Genomic DNA, 27,156 nt, shown 5'->3' on the forward strand with positions numbered 1-27,156 from the left:
CGTACGAAAGCGTCACGATACACAGTGGTCAGGCAGCCCCTGACCATCGTGAATTATTAAATGTCACAATTAAATGCTACGATGGTATTCGTGCTGGTGCCATAGTTTGCCACAATGAAATATTAAGTCACCCGCCGACGCATTACAGTGATAAATAAATGACAGCGGACCTTATTAGGCTCTCGAACGTTTTCTTTTTGTCATCCATTTTTAAATTCTTGTATGAATTTTCCGTGGTAATTATTTTCTACAGAGATAAGATAATGAGAAACTTGAAATTCTAGTATTTTTAGAATTATAAACATGAGTAAAACCTGAGTAACATAAGACTCGTCAGATCAAGATGAGAATTTTAAGTAGTACAACTTATAGAATGTCTGACAAAGTCACAGATGTATATTTAATTTAAAGTATATTTAATTTTCCCAAAATTTTTGAAACTTCCTAACACATGACAAAATACCTCTTCCATTTCTTAATATAATTACTACTGCCATAATTAAAAAAAAAAAAAAAAAAAAAAAAAAAAAAACAATAATTAATTCATTTAGGGTTTCAGCTTCACGTATCTCTTCGATCTACCCCGACATTCGTTTTAATTAATCCGACGCCAGGCGTCTCGCGACGGTTTTCGCGCGTTATTCAATTAGAATGTATCGACTTGCCGATTTAGACAAATTAAGTAACTGTCCCGTGGGAGAAGTAACTTGGCAGCCAATCTGAGCGCTGCCAGTGGCAAGACGAACGGGTTACGGATGGCTGTAAGGCGCATTTCCATCGACACGCGGTAGGCGCAACCAAGATGTCTGGGGAAATGAAGCTATGCGGGTCGGACCCGTTTCATCTTCCTGCAAATAATTTAATCCAGGCTAAGTACATATTTATGTCTGCACATAGACCGAGCGCGTAGGTAGGCAAGGGCCCCGAAGATACATAGGCTAGGTATCTGGTTTAAAGATACATGCTCGGTTGCGCAACGGTTATATAACAGGGGCAGGGAGGGTGCCGTGTGACGGTGGGCGGTGCCATTAAAATTAATAAACGCAATTTGAGAGGTTAATTGAAAATGTTTTGAGAGGCACCGCGGAAAGGAAACGTTAGCCTTGGTAGGGGAAGAGTGTCGAATTTGGACCAGTACCTCGGTTGGACCACCTGTGTATCTTGTAATGTATAAACAATTTGCGCCGTATGACAGGTAATAGGTGTTGCTTTTATGCTGAGTTAGTTAACGCAGTAACACTGCCGTGCAGCACTACGTGATGTTTAAGTAAACAAACGCAGTCTGTTTTAATAACTGGAAATGTAATATTTTAGGATTTTATTGAAAGCTCTCTAGTGTTTTTAAAGTAGCATGAGTTTCAACTATACTGTGAGCAGGTCGCCTAAATATCTCCTTTGTTTTTAATGGCACGAAAATTGTCTATGATACCATCTAGGACCCAATTGATAATCAGAATCTAATTTCTAATCAGTTTAGTATTTAAATACATATATGAGATTTATTTTGATAAAAATTTGTTCCAAAAGATTGGTAACAAAGTTGCTACCTATTTTGATATTTATATGTGAAATTTAATAGTTGGTCTGTAACAAATGATCGACTGTAACAAATTGAAGATGACAGATAGATTTATATGAATAACAAAATGTTGTTTAGGTTGTTTTAATATTATGATTCAAATTATGATTTGAGTGTTTTCGAAGAAAGAATATCATGGAAGAACAATCATTCGTGTGGGATCATTTTCTTCACTGTCTAGAACTTCATGTTATTAAAAAGAGAGAAGATATTCAAGTGGTCTGATTCAGCTTAGACCTCTTGTATATAGAGAAAGTATGTCTATTTAAGCTTCATTTAAAAATTTTTACTTAAAATTAAGATTAAATACAATATTTTCAACAAAGTATTTGGTCAAATTGCCTAAGTTGGACCAAAAGCAGTTGCCTGCATTGAATCAGTTTAATATAGATAATGGTAGAATATTACGAAAGCAATATCATTTTGAAAGCCAAAAGAAAGATTCTAAGTGGTTTTATACCTTATGTGAATAAATCAAGAATGAAGATATGATAAAGTGCATAAAATGTTGGATTCATACACTGCGCATGAAGTAGACACGAAATTAACATAATATTGTTTAGATTGTTAACTTTTACTATGAGATTTCGCAAATTAGATATGCCGACATCTCTGTAATATATTTTCTAAACTTGTTAAGAAAACTTAATCACTTTCACACTTTAATCCTGTGGTCCAACCAAAAACACCAACCAGGTCTATCCTAAAAAACAAGTTGCGTTGAGTGGACTGATGTCACAATTATAAAAAACAACTCATTTAATTTTCTACATAATATTTTAGAAAACATCAATGATATTACCTTAAAGGCAAAGTAGCAACATTTTGTTCCGCCATCTCTGAAACATTCAAAATATTTGATCACCTGCCGAAAGTGGAAAGTGCTTGAATGGCCCAAATTCGGCAGCCTTCTGTTAAGCGAAAGAGATACATTGGCCCGTCGACGCGGCTGCCAACGGCATGCTCGGAATCATGCCGTGTAATCGAAGTTCTTTTCTCGCTTAATGCTCCCCCTCGGCCGATCCTCGCTTTCTTTATCGTCCCTTTCCTCTTTCTCCCTTCGTGATACGCCCCGGCACGAGAGCGGTTGAAATTGAACGCGACAGCGCATCCAGGACGCCTCTGAATATCCGAGAAGTCTCCTTCAGGATTTCCTGGGCACGGTATTTAATTTGGTCTACGTAAGGAGAGGCGGTGAAGAACGGCGCGAGGAGGGGCGAGAGGAGGGGCGATGAGAGCAAAAAGTTGGGAAGATCTGCGCGGGAGGTAGAACGGAATAAAGGAAGATGCGAGGGGCAGGAGGGTGGGGGAAAGAAAAGCGGAGAATAAGAATGGTACGGTGGAAAAGGGTGTGCGGAGCGCGAACGAAAAGGCCTCCGCAGCTTGGACCTTAGGGAATCTTAATAACTTCGTGGCTCAGCTATTTTTATATTTCTCCTTCCCGTGACATTAAAAATCCTGGACTAAACTTTTAACATACATTTAAGTTAGAGCCCCGAGCCCAGGCGAACCTAACGTCGCTCGCTTAGCGCTGTCTCTTGAATAAAAATCACCCTCAATGCGCACTTTGCTTTAGTGCTGGGCTCACTGGGAAGGTGGCTGCGCAGGAATAAAGCAAAGTGTTCGGGGCGAAGGGAAGGGAATGGAAAGTTGGGATTACGTAGACAGTGGGTATTAATGTTTGTAGATAAACAGAATCGTAAAAATCCTTTAATATTTATGTTATTACCATCTACGTATATGCAAACATTGCAGGAATTAGCTGCTACTGATTTTACTTTCCTCAAAATATGTTATCTGTGAAAACTTACAAGATGCGCATTCTCTGAGCAATTCTTGAACGTAGCTTTCTAACAAAATGTCACGAGAAGTAGACGACGCCACATTGCGCCACTTTTATGCGTGCCAAGACAAATAAATGCCTTTCTGTGGTCTTGAGGAGTAGGAAACATAATAAACAGCGTCATTCGTGCAACAACGTATTCTTGGAACAATAGCCTGAAACAGTTCTTACGTCATCCCTTTTATTTCCTGCGTCTACAGACGTTCCTTTTGACTCTTCACGTGTGTGCGTACCCTGGTCTTATGACATGTAACTTCATGTAGGTTTATTACGAAGAAAATTCCTAGTAGCCATTTATTTCTACTAGGAAAAAGAATGAATCAAGCGTAGCATACTTCCCAAAGTATACTTCAACTTATTTAGTCCCATACTGTTGATAGTCTTTCTTATGTTACTTCTACTAACAATAAAGCCTACATTGCCACCCAATAGAATCTTTTTCTTTGAGAAGGAAAATATAAAATAATTTTCTTTCCAATGGAAACTACTACAATATAAGGGTTGAAAATTGAAACAGATATAGTTGATTAAAATACAAAGAAGTACAGAAATTAAATTCAGTAGAATCAATAGTGGCCTAACATGCAAATTATTAAAGTGACCTAGCTCGATTTTGGTAGTAAACGTGTCAAGGTCGTTTCTCTTTTTGGCGTTGGCGGTGCGCTGAAATTACTTTACATGGTCCAGTTTTAATAGTTCCCCAATGCAATGTGCATCATTGACCGTTTTCTGTCCCTTAGCTCTTCACGTTTCGTTACTAGTCTCTCGAACATTTGGCCGTGTCGCAAAGGTCGATGAAGGAGAATACCACGAAGCGAGTTCATCGTTCCGTACCATGCGATCACTTCACTTATGCGCACTCGACGGCCTTATGGACCGAGACTTCGTGATCGCGGAAGCGACGAAGTTTCTTCCTCTTCTTCTCCTCCCTCTTCCTCCCCGTGAGAGCTTTAATCCTTTGTGACACCGTGCGAAATACAGATTGTTTCTTAAATGTTCGAGAAGAGAATCGAATCGAATGTCCTTTTTGCGAATACATTGTTCAGGATGTTCTTCTAAACATCTGTTCAAAAATACATGGAAGTGAGATGATAATAATAATAGGTACAAGAAATAGGTAGCATGAGAAAAGGAGAATGATGCCTCCTTCTAATTTATGAATGAGTAACCAACTAACATTATATTTTAAATAATTTATGACTGAATAATAGTGCAACATTGTCTTAAAACATATTTGCAAGTTGGATCCAACAATGAATTTATTTCAAAATTTAACGAGATGTACAGTTTCAACGTGTTACAATATCCCCAATTATACGTTATACTACTGAAATACGTATTTCGCCATGTCTGACCAAATTTCATCATTTCTACTGGATGTAACCCGCGTCCAATCTTTAAAAATGTGAATATTATTCAGCGAAATTTACTTTTTAAATTTACATTGTTTAGCTCGCAGATTCAACAGCCTATTTGAAAAATCTCGTTCCAACGAGCGGTCGATTTATTCAGGCTATCCAGATAAGTTGGTATACAGGTGAACACGTACAGGGAATAGCTCTTAGGCATCGATATTCAAAAAAACGTGAATCCCTCTGATACGAGGCGCGTGATATCCAACATTGACAATAAATGCCGATACTCCGAAGATGAAACATCAACCTTTGCCGTGCTGGTAGCTAGGTGGGCGTCGGGGGCTGTGGTTATTTGCATATTTCAATTTCCTCTGCGCAACACCGAGGGTGTTGTCGACGCGAGCCTGAAACACACCTCCACAAGCGAGTTCACACTTACACGCATAGTTTCTCGTTTATACGTTTTGGAAGTATAGTATGCCACTTCTCGTAAATGCATACGATCCCGCCTGTGTGGGTTGAGTTTCATGCAAGTCTGCGCGGAGAAAATGTCAATGTCGGGGGCAAACATTGCTCGTTGGATGCTGCGATCTGGCTATAGGGGGTGGAACGGCAATTACTCAGACTTGAAACGGTTTTTTCGGTGAAGTTTTATTTTCAAACAAATCGTGAAATGGGAGCAAGAATGAGATAACAAATATTTAATCATGTAGAACGTATATTTCATATTTTTTTAGCACGTGCTAATTCACTTTATTGGAAGTATATGAGAGGGGATAGAAGCAAGGTTTATAAATATTATTTTATAGGATTTAATTAAAGGTAGATATTAAATTCGAATGGTAGAAAAGGAATATCAAGTAGTTGATATAATAATATCGAAAATAATTCATTGCAAGGAAGTATATAATTGATATCATGTATAATGATATCAACTTCATTAATTCTCTGCGTTTGCAATATTTTAATGCATCATAGAAAACCTATCAGTTTTCCAAATGCATGATCAATCCCCATTGGGTACTTTTATATATTTCCTGAAAAAGAAATGTTCCATTTGCTTTAAATCTTCAATCACCATAATTGCACTGTAAATTTTTCAATATTTTAAAGACCAGCGGTCCACTTTCAATTAATTAACTATTGCGCGAATATCGCAGCGCAGCAGAGAAAGAACGATTGCTATCTCCGACGTTTTCCTCTCTGGCGCTTTTAAAAGGCGATGAAATCGAAATTAAAAAGGAAAATACGTTCATAGAGCGGCAGTTCTGTCGCTCCACCTTATATTATTTGCATTCCGCTGCTCTCTCTGAGATAGCGGCGCGAGTTCGTATGCCAGGGAGCGCGCATAAGCGTATACGTGTTCGGGCACTATCGCCTGGGAACATTTCTCGTTCCGCCTCAGCTATATTACCTGCGTCCTATTATAAAAGTCATTTCGCAGGACACTCTTCCCCTGTCCATTGTACCGGAGCATTTCAATTTTCACCCAAGATGCAAATTCCTTTTCCGCCCGAGCCAGCCCCCGCGTAACGAGCCGCCGAGACGTCGGCGTCAAGACGCCCCGGCTCCTGGGCTAACGTGTAGGTGCGGCGAACAGGTCTATCGCAGCCTCATTTCGTTTCAATTCATTAGGGAGACCGTAAAATTCTAATTCCCGGCTTGCCTACTACTCGCTCGACACCGTTCCGCTTGGCGGGAACCACCCTTCCTCGAGTCATTGGCCCAAAAACTTTTCGTCCCTCCCGCCCCGTGCTGCTCGCATTAACCGGCAATCCATTCGAATCTTGTTGAGGCAATTACAGGATAGATATTGAATTGAGGGGTTACATGCATTCGAATGGCGAAAAGGGGGCCAATCGTCGAAAACTCTCTTCCCTGCAGCAGGCCATTGACTTCTCGTGAACTAGGCTTCGTTCGAGGATGCGTTCAAGTGTTGCTGCATTAACACGTTCAGTACTGGTGATGTTATAAGACAGACATGGGTAATCTTTCCTAGTTCGGTGACCAAATTGTCATTGTCTCTGAGTCAAGGGCCAAGTCAACGTCATATGACGTCAGTTTAATGTGAGTTGGTCGTACACACCGTGTTCTCTATCATTATAAGTCAGACATACTTTGCTGAAATAAATTAGCGCCGAATCAACAGTAGTGGAGGGACAGGGGTTGTTCATATGTGTTATAAGACATAGAGTGGGCTGAACTGTCTGTAGAGGTGGTGTTTTGAGACATCATAGGAGAAAGGAGAATAAGGGGGAAGAGAAGGTCCCAGGTACGTCGGGTAGAACTCTCGAAAACTGAATGTGTTAAATTGTTTCAAAAATTTTTTTAGAATGTTAAAAATATAGGATGCCCCAAAACTGGTGGTACAAACAAAAAGGAGATGTATCTACATGAAAATGTGGAATAAAAATTGTTGACATCACGTTTCATTTTCGAGAAAATTGACTTTGAATTTTCACCCAGTGCAAATGTATGAAATCTATAGTTTTAGGAGTTTGAGGGGTAAACGAGAAGTGCTTCTAGCGTAACATAGAGATAGTCAGTGGTCAGACCTAGGATATTCCCTAAACCCCGTGTGCCCTTGAGGCATTCAAAACTGTACTTCCATACGCTTGCTTCCGACCATAATTCAAACTCAATTTCCTCGAAAACGAACTAAACACTATCGCACAAATTTATTCTATATTATCAACTAATTTTTTCATTTGGAATCATTCCCATTCCGCTTGTACCACCAGCTTTAGAACACTCTGTATACTTCTATAGTGTATTTTAGTGACAAAAATGAAACAAGAAAGTAATGTATAATGTACTCAAGTCTTCGTTTATATTTTAATTTAGACTTGTTTAGTTTACTGCGTTTGCAATCTAATAAGAGGATACGTATCTCAGCGATGTTTTTATCACGCCGCGGAACGGTACGCTTTTCAATTTTCACGACTGCGTGGCACGCAACGGAGAATCTATATGCAGGGAAACGCAGACGTCCAAGAATGCCAGAGACATAAGTGGTTTGCAGAAGACGGATGACGGGGCGGAAGGGGACGGAGTCGAGGAAGGAATCCAAAACTTTTTGCTTAATAAATACATGCGACATACAAACGGATTATATTCCGTCCTTGGTTCCGTCCCGAGTTTCCCAGAACGAAGTGGACTCGAGAAGTGGTCCCTGGAGAGGCATAGGCATACATAGGCGTCGGCGGTTGTCCATTGAAAGGGGGGAAGAGAAACGGAGGTAGGACAACGACGTCAAAAAGAGGGAGAGAGAGATCTCGTTGTATCGATCGGCGTCATAAAATCCATTTTATGACTTGGACGCTGTCCAGTGACTGGTGTATTAGCCGTCGCATTGCCTCGCAAATAAAACGCTCTTCTACTCCTGAACCCCCTTTAAGGAATATTCACACATAACAGTACGGTGACGGTACAGTGATCACATCGTGGCTGTGCCGTGTCACAGTGATGTGTCGTCAGTGACTTCACTGGCGACCAGACTTATCCGTATCGTACTTTTCAGTGTTTTTGAATCAGTAGAATCTGTGTTCTCGCAGAATTTTTTAGAAAAAGGCTCAGACATAAATTAGAGATGTTTCGTGTGCTACCAACTCTTAAGTCAACTCTTAATATACTTATTTATAATCACAATTTGATACTTATAGTTTAATATGAAAAATACAGCGCTATCTTGAGTCAAAATGAATGAATCTCCACATGTACCTTTTCAAGCATTTAACACTCTCAACACTCTGCTCTGTTCGTCTAACATATATACACCTCCGTCCAAATGTAGTAGAATTGCGCATAAAATGCCCAAAATTTGCGTGAGATGTGTCTAACTTAGAATTTATTTTATTTGTGGCATACAGTAGTTTGGTCAGACATAGTGAAATCAGTAGAATGTGTCGCAAGTCAAACATAATAAAACCAGTGAAATAAGTCCCAAGTCAGACACAGCAAAACTAGTAGAATAAGTCCCTAGTCAGACACAGCAAAACTAGTAGAATAAGTCCCTAGTCAGACATAGCAAAATCAGTAGAATAAGTTCCAATTCCAACATAGAAAGATAAGTAGAATGAGGCTTAAATCAGATATCTACAGAGAAATCAGTAGAATAGGTCCCAAGTCAAATATAAAGAAATCAGTAGAATAAGTTCTAAGTCAGATACAACAAAATCTGGTTTTATTTTATTATATAGAATCACCTCTTAACATTTCTGATCATTGACAATTTACATCGTACAATGAAAGTTCATGGAGGGTAGTAGGTGCCCTAATACTTTTGGCTGTGGGTGTATTGTATATGGTCCTTCTGGGATTTTACATGTAAGACTTTAGGTCCCCCAAGAGCATGTTTCCTTGTTACTTCATCGAACTCATCTTTTACACATATTATTTTTTTATGTATTTGAACCATTTCAGGAAGTGAGAGTAAAAAATGAAGTAAAACATTTTCGTCATCTATACTTAAGGACCACGATAGTGTACATATGTATGCACTTGTATCGCGTGATTTCGAATACTCTTTTCATGATAACTATTAAAAATAATCAGAAGTACATCATGTTTGGTCTCATTTTCGCCAGAAAACGAGCAGGAATCAATCGAGGACATTTCAATGCAGATCTAATAAGACACGTAGATATTAAAATTTTCATTATTGAATGACGTATTGCTGTCTTTATCTTGAAAACTGAAGTGATTCAGGTGTGAGGCCCCTTGCTGTGAAGCATTCAACCCGCGTACTCGAAAGGCCATAAAAAAGATCCTCTTCGACCAGGGATGACACGAAACCTGCTACCCTCTGACGTCACGAGGTAGAGAGGGAGCCTGTCGAATGGGGTGGGGATTGCCTCACCAACCAGTGATTGCTAAGAATCCCCACTCCATTCTACAAGTTCCCTCTCTATCTCGTGACGTCACCGGGCAGCAGGTTTCACACAACTCTTGCCTTATACTGATTTCAAGAGGCCTTCAATGAAAAAGGAAATATTTGTCAAGAAAAGCTAACTTTCGCGGTATGGACACGGATCGAGCACTGACAGAAAAGTACGATCAAGTGTGAACTGCTCCATTCCAGAATCAGAAAACAGTATTTTTAGCACTGTCACGGACGACACTGTGCTTTGACGGTACGGCTATGTGTGAATAGACCTTAAACCATCTCGCCTCGCCACCGTCGACGTCGGATGGTCGTCAGACGCCATCAACTTTCGTCTGTATCCAGCTTCTCTCTCTCTCATCCCTCCCTCTCTCTCCCTCTCTCTCTCTCCCTCTCTCTCTCTCCCCCTCTCTCTCTCCTCTTTCTCTTCTTGTCTATCTATCCATTCGTATATATCTGTTTTGCCTTTCGTTCGCTCTCAATACACATCGGCAACTTTATAGGCAAAAACTCCGTAGTTGGTCGGCCATCTTCATGGTCTCGTACCTTCGGGCTCTTTATCTTTCTCGGAAACAGTCAAGCTACGTGAAAGAGTTCCTCGATTATTCACCTGCGTCTGCAACGTCCTACATTCCATCGGTGGGTTTAATATAGAATGTCGCTTCACGCGTAAAGCGGTTCGATTTCTCCTTTATTTACCAGGGCTCTCGGTTCTGGAACGATTCGATTATCCTATCTACGATGTTCAGCAGCGGCGTCGCGCGGTGAAACTCCGCGATACAAGTGTCTGCCTGTGAACAATCGAATCGCGTGTACACGCGTTTTAATATGCACGACCGTTGACGGTGGTTTCGTGTCGAACAGCGGCTCGTATCGCGCGGGCATGTTTCGCGTCGTTTTTAATCGGCTCATCCGAACGATCGCGAACCTCCGTAACGCGGGAAACATAACCAGTTTTCGGGACGATCGTTCTGCAAATTGGTCACGGCGAGCAGCGCGAAGGTCTGAGCAGAGCCGTTTACGGTCAAAAATTATTAAGTACCATCAGTGCGCGCGGATTGGACCGAGCACGTGATATAGATCGCCGCTTTTTGCCGCGAGGATACTATAACTTGGCACGCTTTACGGGTAATCAACGGAATAATTGAACTACTAAATTTGCAGTGTCGTCTGGTCGTATTTTCGGTAACGATTCACGACGTTCCCTTGGAATTGGGTTAGCTGATATTTCGAATACGCGTTTACGATGCTTTTAACTCTTTTTAGTCGGACCCCGCTGAATCATGCGTCATAACTATTCTAAGAGCGTGATGTGACGCGTAGTTAAAACTATGAGATTATACGAAAGTAATTTACGTGAAAAATGATGAAATGGAAATTGCTAGTGCTGCACGAAGCGAGCGTCAATCGCCGATCTAGGTGATTTTAAATTTATCGGATGATCGCTAACTATGATCCACGAAATGATAAGCGTAGATAAACTCGATGACAAGGTACACCATTATCTCGAGTCAATAAATTGTTCCATTCTGCTAGCTGCAAGTCTAACCGCTTGATCTGCAATTTGCACGAAGCTGCGCTACTCGTCGCGCGCTGTCAGACTAATCGTAAGCCTTATCGTAATTGCAGATGCGACAGCAATATCCGTAAACGTCTTCACTCCAGGATGAGAAGAAGATAGGGTGGTTAGACGTGGACCCCCATTGTTTCGTCACAGTAGTATATCACGTATTCCTGTTAGTGCCGCGGAAACAAGATGCAGTAGTTTTCATGACATTCGTAACATTCGGAAACGTTGAATATGTATCATTATTCTGTTTCTTCAGACACAGTTGTTGGAAAGGCGAATGTACCTGTGTGGAAATAATAAGAAATTTTGTATATAAGATAAATGTCCTAGTACTTAGTATTACTAATGCTAATTTTATACTATTGCTAATTTTATTTAATTTTAAGCTTGGAGTTTTATGTAGCTAATATGAAACAGTATCTACAGAGCAAAAAAGGAAATAGAATATTCATTTGTTATCGATGGAGTATACGTAACATTGATCCTTGAATAAGCCCTAAACCCAAGGATTTATATTCATCAAATTGTATAGCTACATGTGAAGTTTGTTTAAGATTTTATTATTAATAATTAATTTTAAAAAAAGTGTCTTTCAGAGTCTACAAATTTCAAATCTGGAAGGGTTAAAATGACTGAAATTTTGTGATGGTAGAAAATTAATCAGTTGTACAGATCCTGTGGTCGAAGATTTAAGAAGTACCTCTGTCTCTGAGGACATCTTTAAAGATAGTGCTTGACCTATCTCTTTTATCTTCATTTTTACATTTTTATGTCCCCAGGACTTGTATCTTACATTTTTCTTCGTCTATCTGTCGTAAGTAACTGCAGAGGAACTATTATAAATTTTCGAAACAGTAACGTGGCAAGATAAGAGGCAAACTTAATGAGCTCACATTAGCATGAGGATTCCTCATGTTGTCCTCTTATATCTCCCGAAACCGAGGATCGCAGTGAGTGATAAGACGATTTGACAAACAAACTTCAGCTAAAATTCTTTGCCACCTGTGAATTGCATATCACTTGCAAATTTCATAAAATTTCGTTTACTTTGCTTCCGTGAACCTTAAAGAACACACCAGCAGAAATTCAAATAAATCAGTTCATCTCGTTGCGAAAGGGATCCAATTATTTTAAGTACACCGATCGCCGCGCTGTCAGACGACGCATCCTTGATTAATACCTTCTCAACGTTTTAATACAGTTTGCGCTTCAGCCTGATTCCTCAGAATGCTCTCAGGATCTGGCAAGGGTCGAAGTTGGCAGTAACATCTCGGGCACTCGGATCCAAATGTATTTGAAGGAAGCCAAAAAAGTAGTGCCAAATAGACAAATACACTGTGATATGAAAATTAAGCGAGTATAAAGTGTGTCATCGGAGCCGAGCCGATCTACATTTCCTCCCTTCGCCTTGAAGGAAAAATTCAAATTAGACCATGAATATCGTATCCAGCGGGCGCACCAATCTTGTTCCCTAACAAAATCGCCGGAAAGATACCGTTAATGAGAAGGGCAAAGGTCCCGTCGAGAGTAGATTTCGCGAAAGTAGATTTAGCTTCTGTCTCTCTGCCTCGTAATTCGTGTATGGTCGTCGGCCTTATCTATAGATTTAATTCGGCCGAAAGGCGGCGCGGGGTCGTCGGAGGGGGAAGAACGCGCCGCCCTTGTTCTTGATACGCCACGGAAGCTAATTCGCCTTGAAGCCCCGCAGGGCATACGATTCACGAAGTTTTCTATTCCCAGCGGATATCAGCCGCGGAGAATAAGAGTGTCATGCAACCTGTCCCAATGCAATTAAGATAAGCACCGACGATGTTTATAAACATTTCGCTCTGGTCCCATTCGCCACGGGGCTCGGGGGTGGTTTCGAGGGGTGGAACGAAGTCGCGGCGCATATCTGACAACAAATACTTGGCGTGACCGGCCGCAGCCGACGATCCCTTGGAAAGTTTCGGATTCAACGACGCCCAACCGGTTCCTCGTCCTTCTCCCCGACGTCGCTCACCCTTTTCCGTTCCACCCTCCGCGCGAGGGCTTTTATGTGGGCTAGTTTGGGTTAAGTTGGACGCCCTGCGTGCGAACGGGACGCGCCAAGACGCTGGAGATAACCAATGGGGTTCTGGTCGCGTACGACGTGTCGCATGAAAAATTACAAGAGCGTAGCAAGCGTGGGCTTTTGTCTTCCTCGCTCCTTCGCTGCTCCTCGCTCCCGCGGCGCTTCCTGTTTCCTGTTTCCCCTGTCGACGTCGCATCTCTACTTCCCAGCCCCTCCTTTCCTTCCCTCCCTCTGTCTTCGCTGTCCTGCTCGCCACCGACGACGTAACTCCTCGCTAAAAAATTGTTGCCGCCGTGACTCCACCTGCTATCGCGGTGAAATTGCGTCCTCGAAGTTGCCGTGAGATTAAAACATCTCGGGCTTCACGACGCTAACCGCGGAACAACGGCGACGAGCGATTTAAATTTTGCATGCTCGAACGACGTGGCGTGCGCCCTGGCCCCGCTCAATCTGCCACCGAGCTTATTTGTTTATTATGATACCTCGCCGAAGGAGACGTTTGCGGTTCGGGTATTAGTCTGTTTTCGGCAGTCGCAGCGGTAGGACGTATTTGTTTACATGGTGCCAGCGTCGTCGCTCGGGCGTTGCTGCCTCTCAAGCTGCGCCACGGGGTATTAGTTCAAGTGCTTTGTCGTGTAGAGTGTGGGTGTGACAATGAACATCGAGCGAGGATGATCGCTGATTGCGCCGCATCAGAATTCTCATGTAAGGGAAAATGATGGAACCAAATTGCTAGTTGTCGGTGATATACAGAGTAGTTCATATAGGATTGTTCCAAGTTCTAATGCACTTTGGAATAAGTGTCGAAGGAAGAAGATGAATGGTTTAAGTAGGTTCGTGAGTGCAATGATGCATGTGCATTCAACAACTGCATTATTTTTTAAAGTGGAAATGCATATTTCTTTTATATGAACCGAATTCTTTTGTTGCTCTATGTAAAAAAGTGTTGAGGTAAAGTGGCTAAAAGGTGATTAGAATATGAAATATTTTATAGTTACATTCTACGCATATTCTATAACGTTTTTTAATTGCCTTTAGTCCTCTGGTTATTGCTGCACATTACACTCAGGACGAAATTATAATTTAAAACAATTGCCTGGTGTACCGGTGTATCCTTCATATTTATGATTATGGATATTGTCTGTTGTAAAAGATTATTTAAGAAATTTTAATTAAATCATTATTTGAATAATTTACAAATAATTGCACGTTAAAAAGTTCTATATACAAAAAATGTGTTTAGTTTAATATGTACTTAAGATTTGAAGGAACTATTTGGATTAAATAGATGCTCACATAAATATTACATTTTGTTCATAATAATGTTTCACTGGTTTTGTGGTAACTGAGCACAACGTTGACCTCTAAAGTAGTGGAAATTAAAGGATGAGCATCCTTCCGTAACAAGACCAGTAAAATGCCTTTTAAGCATTCCTGCTATGTCATCCTCTGCTGAAGGGGTTTTCTCTGAAGCTGGTAATATAATTAACGCAAGAAACTGTTTACATTCACAAAAATCGTTAACATGTTTTTTATTTTTAGAACTTTGTTTAAGATATTCATAAATATTTGAATACTGAAACTAATTTTAAGTTTCAACAGTAAAAATTTTAATAAATAAATCTAGTACTAAATAAAGCTACTTTTTAATACAAAGTACTCTAGTTCGTCAATACTAGAGAATACATTTTTCATAAGGGAGCAATTACGCTCAACCATGACGATCAATCGTCAGCTACCAACCAAACTTCAAACACAAAAATTACAGGTGCAATACAGGAATTATACCTAAGAAATGATTCATAGAAGATAATTTGCAAATAAAATTATTGTTTCTTACTTTATAATTACTATATCGAATATGTAATTTTTATGTTTGAAATATGGTTGATGGCTAATGATCAATGTTGATGTTTAAGCATAACTACTCCCTAAAACAAGACAAAATAATTTCTCAGAACACAGAATCTGTCGTTCAAGGATTCAAACGACAAACAAGCTACATAGAATCAATATTCAACAAATTTCATAATCGTAGCAGTCATATGGACAGATGAAGGCTATCGAGCAGTCATGATAATGTTATGCCGTAAATATTACGCGATCTAAGACCGAGTTCTGTCCACGAGTCTGACACCGCGCGTGCTTGCTTACATCCATCTTGGTGTGTTGAGATAGTCAAATGACGATCAGATAGAACGAACAGGCCCTTTGAATAAATCCCCAGACCGATAGGAAGGCGGTCTCAGGAGGTTTGCTCGACAGTGCGATAGCCTATAATAATAGCCTGGTTCAGCCACCGTCCAATCCTAGGGTTAATTACCATCGTTTTAACCTCGTATGCCGAGTCGTTTCGGAAAATTAATTTTACGACAATGGGGATGTCGATACTTCCAGTGCTTTAAACGCTTTTCAAATGAACCGCAAGTAAATGATTTGATTAGTGTACTAATACTTTTTCAGGATCATTTCGACATTTGAAAAATGCATCGAATAGATCTAATTAAATCGGTAATCGATGCGGTTTTGTCGACTAATCCTGTTATCTAAGAATTAATACCTACTTTGTCGATTCAGAGAACTTTTTAATACATTACAATCACGAACGAATTAGGGAATTTAGAAACTAATATCTAAATCAATTCTAATTTTAGTTGATACTAGTGAAATTAATCAAGCTACTCGAAAAGATTATATGTATCCCCCTGACATACATGCATAGATATATCGTTGAGATAAAATACGAAGCTTGAAACATTGAATCATGACAAATACACAGCTATTTACATCAATTACGAAATAACGACCTGATTCAACAACTAGCGTGAAGCTTGCGTGAGTGTTACGTTCGCAACTGTAGATAGGTTGCTTCCGTCGCTACGTCAACATTATCATTAAAGATGATAGCGTAGCAGAGAGACATATATCGAGTAACTATTGTACAAATATAATTTGTCGATACGCTATAATAAATCACTGTAGTTAATGATACACCAGAGAAAGTTTCCTGTCGAGTACTTTTACATTGCGAATTAAAGTTCAAATAATATAGTTAACTCGACAATTGCGTGAGCTGTGGATATTTCTGTGGGCACTTGTCAACGCCCTGTCGTGCACAGTCTACGACACTTTTTATATTTCATAATGCTAAAGTTTTCTCGACGCACCCACGCCAGTGATTATGCATCCAAAAGTTTCGATCGGATACGTGTAATCACTGCGTCGCTTTGACCTCCGTGATGTAAAATATTTCAAGGTGGGGCACATGCGTGCAGTCGGCAGAAACAGTCGACTTTATCAAATTTCAGATAAAACTTCCATAAAAATATAATTCTGCGCAGGAACCGTAAAAACGTTGCCCTGGTCCCGCTTGATTACGATTAATATCGCAATGTTCTGCTAAATGTATCTTTGACTTTAATTTACGGGAGTGTTTCGTGCAAACGCCTCTGTGAGTTTGCCTCTCTATGGGCGGGGTGCAGAAAAAGTTCGCTGCGAAGTTACAGCTGAGTGATTGAGTGTGTAATATTCATTAAAAGAAGTGAAGCGAGTTAAAAAATCATTCGTTACTGGTTACATGCTTATTGTTGCCGAAGAAAATTATTTATTAAACACACAAGCATGCAAAAGTCAAATTATTTTATCTATTCTGGAATGAAAATTTTGAACTCACTTTACCAACCTTTGTGGATCGTTTTTTAGGTTCCCTGTGTTTTCAGGTTCACTAATTTACTCGTTCTTAGTATCTTTAATAAAAATTGGTAACACAGTATCTTGAAATTTCTACATGTAAAATGAGATTAGTTTTTTCAAAGGTTTGTGCCACTTTCATTAACATTTACATTTTTGTCTCTTATTTCAGGCTGTGCATTTCTCACCTACTACAGTCGTGACAGCGCAGTCAGCGCCCAGAACGCTCTGCATGAGAAGCGGACTTTACCAGGGGTAAGTGTTTTCACATTTAGCCTGCAATTTACCTACTTTCGGACTTCTTATATTTCAACCAGCAGACTTGTTTTATGCGGGTTACGTCACCGCTGGGAACGTTATCTAAATCCTTCGTTATGAGTGCCCCCTATTACAACGAAGTAATACTTTCGGGGAATAAATCAGCGCGAAAAAATTAGTTACGAAGTTCAGCGAATATCGTTCACCACCGAGGAAACACGGCAGACCCTCGAAATCGATAAGAAAATTACGAAACAACGATTATTTATGTATCTCCATTATCATCCAGTTCATCGAATATCCTTCGAACGTTCGTGAAAGTTCACCCCTTTAATTCTCCTACAATTTCGCTTAAAAAGAGGCGAATGCTGCAGTAACTTCAACAGATACTTATTGCTGCCGGAGCCGTATGGCGCTTTACAGGCTAATTCTCGCGACTCACCCCGCGATCCGGAATATTAAAATGGCCCAACGTGACAAGTTAATCTCTTAACGCCGAAAGGGTAGTTAGGAGGGAGCTGGTAGGTCGATGGTAAGGGTTAAAAGTAGAGAGGGAAACTGAGGGGGGAACTTGCAGAATCCGCGATGTATCATCAGACTTTCTGTGCCTCCTACAAATGCCAGGGCTGGCTACGTGCATTCTTATATCCGGGTAGCACGAGAATCTCCAATTACATTTTTCATCAAACGTTACAGAATGCATCGGTGTTACGAGGATATCCTTCAACTCATCTCGTTTGTATTATCTCGTTGGACTTGTGAGGCATGAAAAAGGAATTTCTGAAGCTCGTAAATTCGAGTCACTCATTACTAAACGTTAATTTGTTTTCTTTCATACTTGCAGTCGATTGAGCCATAATTAGCTAGATGAACACAGCTGTAGTGCACCATAGGAAAAATGATATTTAATTGAGTTGACTTTTTATACTCCCTCGCATTCTGTGACCGAAGCAGCTGTTTATTAATTAAATGTCTCCGCCAGGGAGCCACGTATTAATTAGACTTCTGGTCGAAACGGTTGTCCCGCGCGTTTCCAGCCAAGTTGGCTGGCAGAGATATTTCCGAAATAAATCGTCCACTTTGCGGAATGTTTTCAAACCAAATGGACCATAGCTCTCCGAAAATTTTCCATCGATCGTAGCCTCGGGGGTTGAAGACTACAAGCGCCGGCACTGAACGCTGCTTAACTGCCAGAGCAGTGCCAACACGCCCCTTCCCATTATCCGAGTTACCCCTTGGAAGTCCGTAGCGAGTACTGGCGTTATGTTTCGTTAATCTATCCCCGAAACAACGCAGCTACGGTCTTGGCACTGCTGCCAGCGGAAATCGTTTTAAATGTTATGCCGAGAGATGTGCCGGGGGCTTGGCTGAGTTATGACTTCATGAAGAGGCAGACGCACATACGCGGGGGACAGACGCACTTCTGCGTGCATACGCCTCTGTGCTTTCGGTATATGTCCCCCGTTCTGGCCCAATACGAAAAAAAATCTCTTCATTCGCTCCAAGCGTTCCCGCATCTGCCCGTCAACCAGCTCCGTTTCGAGATTTTTGACATTTTTATGCTGTCCCGTCAAGGGAAGATGTTTTATTCCGATTTATCTCCATACACTCAACTGCTGCAGGCAGTACAAAGAATTAAGACCAAATTTCACTTCATACTCTGGGAAGAGACAGTTTTTCGGGTTCATCGTTTACTGGTTTCGTCACAGGAACTTGTGTTGTTTAATGGTTACGATTCTGCAAGGCTTCGCGCAAACATCGGCTTTATTTAGCTCTACTACTTAGATTCTTGGTGCTGGCTCCGCCTGATGGACTTGAAAGTTCGCGAGATTGATCGCAGAGAGGAATTCGGTTTTGAAGTTTCTATTATTTTATATTGGTATTTGTCAGGTTTTATTATTTGGAAGGAATTTGTTCAGAGTATTTTTAAATATTCGGAAATATTGACTACTTTTTAAGAGTAGTAGTGTTTATGGTAATTAGAGTAAGATTAATCAAAATTCTGGGAAATTATCCAGCTAGTAATACTCTACACTTTACAATATTCTCTACAAATAGGTATATATTCTAGTGGGTGAAGAAAGTATTTCTAAACTAGGTTGAAATATTGTCAATTTTTAAATTAGGTATGGTAACTTATAAAATAAGTATACAATAACCTTCCTGGACTCATTTGAGAGGGCGAATTCTGTACTTTCATATTCCTAAGTTTAATTTCTATGTTTCTAAATTAAGAAGTGGAAAAGTGTAGATAGGTTTTCGTTAAAAAAGTATACAAATTCAAATAGCTCCAACTTCCATCAACATCTTTTCCACAATTGAAATCACTATGTACTCAAAAGTTGAAGTCTCACATTTACAAAAATCTTCATAATTGTTCCTATGTGATCTTTTATTACCAAGGTATTCTATTTTCAATGAAATAGAATATTTTATTCAAAGTGGAATAACTCGATAACAAAAAATTGCATACGAACTTCCATTAAGGTTTTTGTAAATTCCAGACTTCAATCTTTAAACAGATGCCGATTTCAATTGCGAAAAAAAATTTGCAAGTAAACTGGAGTCGTTAGAATTTCTTACTATGTTTTCAGCGAAAAATTACCATTACGTTTCCATTTACTTTTTAGTGTACAAGCATCTACATGGAAATTCAACTTAGGAATATAAAACTAGAGAATTCGTCCTCTGAAATGACTCCAGAAAGAGATTAGTGTATGGCTTCCTCTAATGAAGTTAGAGTAATTTAAAAATTGACAATGTACAATGTTTAAGCCTTCTGTACAAATATTTCCTGCACCTACTGTACCTATTTCCACAACTTGCAACCATCACAGCCTTTCACCCAAAGTCCCAAAATGTGGGTATTTTTATGTGGGTATTTCACCAAAAATACCCACATAAAAAGTCCCACCCAAGCTACCAAAGCAAAGCAACCCTTTCCACCTGCAAGAAAAATGCCCGAACCCCAACAGCGACACTATATTCCGCAACTTCATCGACAGTTTCTCCATTAGAGGCCTGCGTATTGTACGTACACCAAGCTCGCGGGAATTCTGAGGCGTTGTCAGCGTCAGCGACCACTCGTTCCCTATTTAGAACGTTTGGTCATTTGCTGATTGACCGGGACCGAGTTGTAATATCGGAACACACCTGAGACCATAACGCGAGCAAGCAACGAACCCTTCATAAACAGCGATCGCAAGCTAAATGCTCCCGCTGTGCAAGCAATAACAATGCCCGTGGCTAACCGGCTATACTTAGCCTGTGCTTACTGCGGAAGCGAGCATTGCACGTGCGCGCACACGTTTGCTCACGCTCACGCGAAAGGCCGAAAGAAAGTATTGGGTATCCCGCTTCCGGCCGTTATCGCGATAACTGCCCCCGCGGACCTTGTCGGACGCGCTGAAGACTTATGGCGACGGGCCCCTTTGACGAATCGGACGAGCTATTTGATTACGCCGAGGAGCATTTTTCTCTGGAAACTTAATCTTAATGCGGGCATCCGTCTTCCACGAAACTCGCCTCCACGGCTGCGACTTATAATTTTTGATCGTTGTTCTGGAAGTTTCTTTCGCTCCGCGGGAGAACAAGATTAAGCTCTGTCGGAAATTAGAGCCGAAGCTACCGGCCGGTACGTTTAAAATGAGACGCCATCGCGCGAAATAAGAGACACTTTAATTTTCCTGTAACACCTTGCGAAATATGCTTTCCATTTATTAAACGTGGAATGGTTAAGTATTTCTTGGATCGTGTTCGGTGCATATTTTATCGGGGCTATCTTTCGCGGAGATAGTGTTCCTGATGGGAAACGAGATATCAGGCACGAGCGAATCGGTTGATGTAAAGTTTTAGATTTAATACGAGTTTCTACCGAACGAATTAAGCGTTTGATATCTTCGATCAAATATAACGTGCCTTCGTTTAATATGCATTGGTTTTATCTCATTAAAAGTATCGATCTTTATAAGATTGGCTAGTCGGGCCACTCGAAAACGTATTAAATTGGTATTAGCTTGAATGTAGGGTCATCAGTGTTGGCCATCGTTATGGACGGTTTTTACCGACGTTTCGATGGATTTTTCTCCAGATTTGATGGAAGTTTCGCGTGTGTCAGGTCGTCGTACATATCTGCTCATCAACTTTGAGTAATCAACAGAGGAAAAGGATTCTTGCTGCTAGGACTTTTTACGTAAATAGATCATCTGTTCCGGGTTCTATGAACCGTCAGAATTCTTGAAATTAGATATCAAACATTCTTTAAAAGGAAATTGATAAATGACCTTGACACTGATCTTCACTGCAATTGAAAAAGCATTATTTTATCGGTAGCCGTATTTGTCCTTGTCTCTGGATGTACATTTCCACCTCTTTTTCCATCCAGAAATCTCTGAACGTCTCCCCACGATAAAGCCTTCCAGATTTAATTCTTGTTTATTTACTTTGCTCGTAAGTTCAACCTCCGCCTTGGCTGCCGTGTTGGTCTAGCCGACCCCAATATTAACAGTTCGCCAGATGTTACTGCTGTTCATTGGTATTGCCCTGGCGATAGAAAAATTCTCGTGTGAAATTCCAATAGAACTGTAATAAGATCTTGGGTTAATCTTCAGGAGATTAATCAGAGTTAACCTTCACACTAATTTTCGATTCAACAATGAAGACCATAATTTGTGGTTCATGATTTTAAACAATTCTTGGAAGATTTAATATTTTCTTTTGAAGTTTTTCAAATACAGGAATTATTAATATTTTGACAATAAAGGGTAACTTAGAAATTTATTTAGGAATCTACTTAGGTATGTACTCAAATTTCAAATAACATCTAGATGCTCTAAAAGTTGTATTTGAACCTAAAAACAATCTTGTATGTATTTATCATTCATATTACTCCAAAATTATTACTTTCGTGCAATTTTCAATACAGTACGATACAGGATTTGATGAAACTTATTATGGTACTAAATTCATGCTTGTAGAAACCAATTTTCGTCTTCTTAAAAATGGTGAATGACAATGGTGGCAAATAAACTTCTACCCTAAATCATTTCAAACTATAACAAATATAACAAGACAGTAACAAGGAAATACTGTATTCTTTAAAAAAAAGGGAATCAAAGAATCTTCTCTCTATTATAGTTCATTTTAATCATAAATTTCATAGTCAAGAGACAAGAGAAAAATTCCATCTCTTTTACGAAGAGTATGCATTCAACTACAGAAGATCAACTAGAGCAGACCAATATTCGCACCTTCGACTACCGAGGACACCGAAAAAGTCCATTAATCATCGTGTCCTGTTCGGGGCGGTCAAACAGCCGTTCTTTTCCGCGTCGAAGTCAGGATCGGTTTAAAGGAGCGACGAGTCTCGGGCCACGCGATAAAGCACGGTGAAATTCAGAAGGATGGATTACGCGCGACTGACAAATTGGCGAGCCGATTTATGAGTGTGTAATTGACGTCGGTGCGCTGCAGGGTTTATCAGGGTCGAGGGAAAGAAAGCTGGAACTCCGACAGGCGTTCAACGACGACCGTAGTCGGCGGGGACGCGCTTTGAGTTGGCGCGAATTTGCATAAGGAAAACGATACTTGCGCGTGCAAAGCCGAGAACGTGGCGGAAAAAGAGTAAAAAGCTGGAAGGCGGAATACGCGAACGTGCCGAGTGGGAGGAAGGAGCCGAGCAGCTCGGACCGGGCATTGTTTGCATTCTTCCTTAACGAAGTTTTTGCAACTCCCGCCAGCACCTGTGCCGTCCCCCAAGTCGAATGAAATTTTCGCGATTTCTTCTTTCCTGACCGTTCATTACGCGTAATTCGTTAAACAGAGGAAGTCGCGGAATCGAGAACATCAGATACGCTTCTTTTCGTCGACGCTTATCTAATGTTCTGCAGGGTGATTTTTTTGCTAGTGGACCCAGAAGTGTCGCCACCTAAATATAACAGAGACCCTGTCCCTCTACCCCACACATGGGCAAGCATTTGCCCTCCACTTCTTTTGATTCGGCCATAATCTATTCCAGCCAAGTGTGTCTGATTCCTGATGGTGGAAAACATGAAGTAGCAACTTGTTTTAATTCACTTAATATTAATTTGATTTATTTAATAATTTAGTCTGGTCCTTGACTCGGAGACAGTATGATAATTTGGCCCCCGAACTAGGAAAGATTGCCTGTGTCTGGTGTACCCAATAAACTATTGAATGTGTAAAGTTTCAAATGCCAAGCATCCAAAAAGAAGCTGAAAAAATCGCTACGAAATGTTTACAGTCCCATACACACACAACCATCTTCGCTGCAGTAGTCGTCGTCGATGACACGTTCGATAGCTTATCAAGTAGAGAGACAGGGTCTCTATTGCGATGTTTAGGCGGCGGCATCACTTTTGAGTCCACTACCAAAAACATCAGCCTATATCTATCAGAACAGCGCGTTATTCTATCCTCCGTCTTATCTGGTGATTTTCTACCTTCCTCTTTCTCGAGAACCCTCGAAAATTAAGTGGAGCACCCTCGACCGAGAAGTTTCTGAAAAATTTCAGTCAATGTTCTCCTCGGCCGCGTGTACCATGACCTTGGGCTCCGTCGCATAATTATCACTTAATGATTATGGATAGGCGTGGTTGGGAGTCGCGGCTATCAAACAATTACGAGGAACTTTTCCGTGGTTACGCCTCGCGACGGGGGATCGTTCTCGCGAGGCAAAGACACGAAGACGGAGAAGACGTGGAAGAACAAGAAGGTGGAGGAGGTTAAGGAGGGATGAAATGGAAATGGTAGGGGACTAGAAGTAAAGGAGGGAGTTACTCCGTAGGAAGCAAGCCGAGTGACGACGCCTCAGTGACCGAGCTTACTCTCCCTTGTGCTTTCGTTCGCAAGCCTGCGCTTCGGAGTTCCCGTCTTCCCCCTGTATACCTATATACACGTATATATACGTATATACATCTGTCTGCTCTCGTCCCTCTTTTATCTCTCGTTTGCGCATAAAGCCGCCCATTTCTACCCTCGTGGGTGTCTCGTGGACCTTTCGCTCCGACTTCCGCGATACGGCCCTGAAAATAAGCCAGTCGTAGTTACACCCGCCTTTTCGTGCCGTTCTTTATCCCCATTCTTTCTCTCGCTTTCGTTGGAGTCGCAGCGCGCATCGGGGACTCGCGAGTGGCTCCGCGACCGATCATCGGCGACCGAAAATTCACCCAGTGATCCTCGGGGGAATTATTCGCGCGCTGTTGAAGGAAGATTCGAAAACGATCGCGCGCGCTCCTCGTGTGAACGTCGCGCCAGTGATAGCAGTGAACGTGTAAGCGCTGTGCAGTGAATTATAGAGGCGTCGCGACGGGTTCTTCGACGCTGGAGAATTTACGGACTGGTTTCCTGGGGGATCGAGCCGCGGTGCGTCGATTCGAAGGCGATCACGATCGCTGGGATTTTCGGTTTCATCGGGGCGAATCAAATCGCGCCGAGCGTGGATGCGAGGTACTAAAGTGAAACGGTTGTGGACGGTGCTCCTGCGCAGTGGCAATCCCGAGGGGAACGCCGCCGTTCGAGATATCTTGTCTTCGAGTTTCGACGAATGGTTGCGCGGAATTTTGATTACGCGTGGCGCATTTCAGTTCCGCGAGGCGTCCCGGCGAGCTCGTTGATTTCTGATCGACTGCGACCATCTGCCACCGAGTGTCGTCGTGCCTTCTTCGATCGGCAGTGATCGTGATCTGTTTGGATTTATACACCACGGCAACATGGTTGATTTTATTACCTACCCGGAGATCTCCTATCTCTACGATGAATTCATGATGGTAAGGAAGAGTTTTTCACGTGCTCGATTCGTGATTAATTATCGAGCGTGATTGCTGATGTTGTGTAGAACGTTGAGTGTTATTTTTGATCGCCGTGCTTTCCATTTTGTTCTGCGCGCCTGTAATGCGTCATTATTAATGATCGGGAAATTACTATGGCCGCTAATTATTCACAACGCCATCGTGTAACAGCTGCAAGTCGTTGCCCTCTATGGCTCATTCGGAGGCCATTAATCGTAGAATGGCGGGAAGGTAACCTCGCGCTAGTGTGAAATTATTTAGCAAATATATTGCGGCTCTACTAAATGGGGTTCTATAATATTTATTAATATGTGCAGGTCGTGTTGTTTAAGTTTCTGAAGCAGGAAAAATATAGATATAGAAACCTCTATTCACATTATTAGTAAATTGGAAGTAATATATCCAAGGTGCACTTTTTTCCTCATATTATTCGATTTATCAGGAAATATTTTATTATCGAAATGGGAACAATAGATTACAATGATTAAGATTTCGTTTAAAATTTTGACAGTATCGTATAATCAAACTAACGTAGGGTAAACTCGAGTTAGTTCGTGATACGGGTTATTCCATATTTTTTAAATCAGTTTCTAAAACTGAAACCATGCATCCAATTAATTGAAAAGAAGAGGAACATAAACTAGATATAACGCTATTCCTCGTTAAAGTTAAATGGGACGCATGGTTTCTGTTTTACAAACGATCGAAAACATATCACATAATATCCTACATCACTAATCATCCCCAGTTTACCCTAAAGAGTTCATTGGAAGCCTTTAAACATACCACTATTAGATATACAGTGTATCTACAGCGTATACTATACATCTAATTAAGTACTTGTTACATAAAGTTCGTCTCGTTTCTAGTGTACGATCATTAATAATAATATTAACTTCGTTTCCTATGACTATTCTTCTTAAAAATAAGTTTCTTTAATTTCATTTCATAAGCATTACATGCTCATCTATTCCTCATTAAATAAATAAATAAATAAATAAATATAATTTATAGAAACTGTATCAACGCATGTTAAAATTCGAAGACACCAATCACTCTTATCCCTATTATATTCTTTCCACCCCTTTCGCGCTCGGTGGTTACGAATCTCTCGTAATTCCATTATCATAAACCCAACACCCAGTTCTCATTAAAATATCACTTGACGTCTTGTCGGCTCTTGATCCCCCTGAATATGTCCAGGGGACACTTTGGCGCCGCTTTTTTAGCAGCCGCGAGACCGATGTAGCCTATGAGGTAATTAATCATTCGTAGGACGGTAGCGTAAAAGATTCACGTACGCCTCGAGGGTAAAGCCGGACTGTCGTTCATGCCTTCGCGGGATCGGGGTGGGATGTGGTAAAGGGAAAGGTAAGGGATAGGTATAGGCAGGGTGAACCCTTGCCACAAAGTGGAACTACTTTACGGGAATATCACTTTGATCCGTCGCTTAATGAACGATGGACCGCGCTCGGTAAGAGTACCCAGACTGAATTTAATTAGGGCTCTCAACTTGCCGGGTTGAGAGCATGACGGGATGCCATACAGAATGTGTGCACGGGGAAGGAATGGGAAGAGAAATAGAGAGACAGAGTCAGGCTACATGATAAAAGCTCGGATGAGGCGCAGGGTGCGTATGGTAGAGAGCGAAGGCTGTTCCCTTTGAGATTGCGAGACCGTATCCGTCGCAACGATGACGATACTGACGACTATCCGATTGTCATGCAAATCGTGTAACGAGCCACCGCTTATTGCCTCGACGACCCATTCTGCTACGTGGTCGACGTGGTAAAAGTAGACTAGGAATTCGAAATTGCATTATCGATAGCTATTCTTTATTAACTGCAGCTTACTCAAATTTGACATCGTTACACTATCTAAATTTCAAATATTTTAAGCTTCGTAGACTCTAAAGAATTTAAACTCTGCAGATTCTTAAAAATGTAAGCTATGCTGAAAGTCTTTGAAATCTTAATGTGTCGTCTGTTTGACAGGAAGAGTTTATTTATAGAAGTATACCTAGACGAATATACAAATCTGAAAGATAATTGAGTTCTTCGTTGTCAATAGACATACATCGAGATTTCCTCGACTCGTGCAACCATTTAAAGTTAAAAC

General features: G+C 40.9%; 1 protein-coding gene across 2 annotated transcripts in view; it reads left to right on the top strand.

Moving 5' to 3' along the window:
- Positions 1–27,156, top strand: part of Bru3 (CUGBP Elav-like family member bruno 3) — a 679,691-nt gene that overhangs the window by 109,882 nt on the left and 542,653 nt on the right. For both annotated transcript variants that reach the window (XR_013002584.1, XM_076384868.1), the window contains one exon: positions 17,145–17,227. Coding sequence is in view for 1 of the 2 variants with exons in the window: in XM_076384868.1 (XP_076240983.1) it covers positions 17,145–17,227 (83 nt within the window). In the remaining variant the exon portion in view is untranslated. The remainder of the gene's footprint in view (positions 1–17,144; positions 17,228–27,156) is intronic.

The sequence above is a fragment of the Calliopsis andreniformis genome, chromosome 9 (genome assembly GCF_051401765.1).
Source record: "Calliopsis andreniformis isolate RMS-2024a chromosome 9, iyCalAndr_principal, whole genome shotgun sequence".
NCBI lineage: Eukaryota > Metazoa > Arthropoda > Insecta > Hymenoptera > Andrenidae > Calliopsis > Calliopsis andreniformis.